The sequence below is a fragment of the Sinocyclocheilus grahami genome, unplaced genomic scaffold (assembly GCF_001515645.1).
Source record: "Sinocyclocheilus grahami isolate Dianchi unplaced genomic scaffold, SAMN03320097.WGS_v1.1 scaffold1378.1, whole genome shotgun sequence".
Taxonomy (NCBI): Eukaryota; Metazoa; Chordata; class Actinopteri; order Cypriniformes; family Cyprinidae; genus Sinocyclocheilus; species Sinocyclocheilus grahami.
In genome coordinates this window covers 181,543-184,042 of record NW_015506557.1, presented here as the reverse complement: position 1 = coordinate 184,042, position 2,500 = coordinate 181,543, and the positions used below count along the sequence as shown (strand labels likewise).

Below are 2,500 nucleotides of genomic sequence, written 5' to 3'. Positions count from 1 at the left end.
TTTTATATTCTGAACTTCAGCTTCACTTTATTTATCATTTTATATTCACAGATAAGAAATATTAGAGATAGATAGACAGACAGATAGATAGACAGACAGAACGACAGACAGATAGATAAGAAATATTAGAGATAGATAGACAGACAGACAGACAGACAGATAGATAGACAGACAGACACTTTATTTATCATTTTATATTCATGCCGGTCAGAGCACAAATTCATACTGAGCACTGTGAAATGTGATGTAGTAAACTGAAAATAATGTTGCAGCTGTATTTGAAATAGTTGGAAATATTGTGCAAGCAATAAATAAATACAAATATTACATGCACTACCTTCACTATTTTGGAAAACGAAAACAAATGTCTTGTTTTTGTGTGCGGTGCTTCGTTTTATGTATGACAAACACAAAATTCACTTCAGCACATTTGAACGGTTTCATCCGAAATGAGTTCTGACAGCAGTTTACTGAAAAGCATCTTTAATCACACACACATACAATAAATCAAAAATACGATCTGACCCGATGATGATCGGACACGTCTATTTGACGTCTGCAAGACGTGTTTTTTAGAGTGTTTGCTCATCTTTAATAAGTCTACAGGACGTTTCCTATCAGATGTCAAATAGACGTTTAGAAGATGTCTTTAAGATGTTTATGATGTAAAACTGACATCTTAGAGACGTCTGTCAGATGTTTGTACACAGCAGATGCTTTCCAGATCTTTAACAGACGTCTCGCAGACATACGTTTGCTATCTGGGACAGGTGCGTCTGTAAGAGGTCTGTTAAAGATCTGGAAAGCATCTGCTGTGTACAAACATCTGACAGACGTCTCTAAGATGTCAGTTTTACATCATAAACATCTTAAAGACATCTTCTAAACGTCTATTTGACATCTGATAGGAAATGTCCTGTAGACATTTTGCAGATGAGCAAACACTCTAAAAAACACGTCTTGCAGACGTCTCTGTGATGTACGTGTGCTATCAAGGTTACGTTGTTATATTCAATACACCTATCTTTACGAAACTAGCATGTTTCGTTGATCATAATGACAGTGATCTAGTTTTGTTGGGTAACGTTGTGCCTCATTCTAGTCAGGGTCAGGCAGTCATTGAGTTTTCGCCAGACATCAGATGGGATATTTGTGAGGATGTTATTTCTCTCCGTCGTCGAGTGCAGCGGTCAGGTGAGGTCTGTACATGTCGCTCAACAGCGTCTCCAGCACCCTCTTGTGGCTGCTGCTGGGCTGAGAATAGAGCGGCGCCGGGTCGTGAGAGTGCCACCTCCTGTCCGGCTCGCCGGCGGTCAGTGTGCGGGTCTGCGCGGTGTGAAGCTGCTCGATGGCGCTGGACAGCCAGATCAGCCTCTTCAGACTCTGGATGGAGCGACCACGATCATGCATCAGCTGATGCTCTGTGACCGCCCGTCTGCTGCAGAACAAAGAAAAACTTCATGATCATGAGACAAGCAGATGATCGAACAGCACTGATTAGAAATACATAGATGCACAAGCTGGGTTTCCATCCAAAGATGCGAATTTAACTTATGTGCAAAACTGGAATATCGCATAAAACATTTGCAAATCAGCACCGTTTCCATCCAGCGAGTCACTTCCTGATAAAATAGCACTAAATATCCCTAAGAAATGTAGGAGAAGCCACTGAGTATAAGTGCACACACACAGGGTCAAGGGTCAAACCTCAGTCGTGGTATTGAGGGTGGAAGAGAGCGCTGGTTATTCACTCGCCCCACGTACTCGAACCCACGACCACAACTCCGACTCTCTAACCATTAGGCCACGACTGCCCCAATAATTTTCATATATAATAAATAACGCGAGCAGAAGAAGCACTATAAATGCGGTCATTGCTTTCTGAGATGGAAACGCAGTCTCGTGAGACAGTTCTGGAAGCAGTTATACAGACATACTTTGAGGGCTTTGCTCAGGTGTTTCAGAATGACCGTAAGATCGGTCCGCTGGTTAGTCAGGTAATGCCGTACCATAGCGCAAAATCGCAGGACTATTTGATGGGCATGGAGGAATTTATTCAGCAAATGCTATTCCATCTCCCATTATTCGAAAGAAGTCAAAAATCACCTCAAGTGAGCGAATTAACATTTTTGCAAATTAGGGGGGCATTTCTATCACTCATTTCTGATGCGATACTTCAAAATGCGCTTAAATACAAGGTGATGGAAACATAGCTATAGATAAACAGACAGACAGACAGGCAGAACGACAGACAGATAGATAAGAAATATTAGAGATAGATAGACAGACAGACAGACAGATAGATAGACAGACAGATAAGAAATAGTAGAGATAGATAGACAGACAGGCAGACAGACAGATAGATAGACAGACAGGCAGACAGACAGATAGATAAGAAATATTAGAGATAGATAGACAGACAGACAGACAGACAGACAGACAGATAGATAGATAAGAAATATTAGAGATAGATAGACAGACAGACAGACAGACAGACAGA

The 2,500-nt window shown here is 41.3% G+C and overlaps 1 protein-coding gene across 2 annotated transcripts in view; it reads right to left on the bottom strand.

Moving 5' to 3' along the window:
- Positions 1–992: 992 nt before the first annotated feature.
- Positions 993–2,500, bottom strand: part of LOC107569755 (parathyroid hormone-related protein-like) — a 5,423-nt gene continuing 3,915 nt past the window's right edge. Inside the window, exon 2 of one of the 2 annotated variants that reach the window (XM_016255911.1) lies at positions 993–1,438. In XM_016255911.1, the coding sequence (XP_016111397.1) occupies positions 1,162–1,438 (277 nt within the window). In that variant the 3' untranslated portion in view covers positions 993–1,161. The remainder of the gene's footprint in view (positions 1,439–2,500) is intronic. The other variant, XM_016255912.1, reaches the window with a different exon arrangement.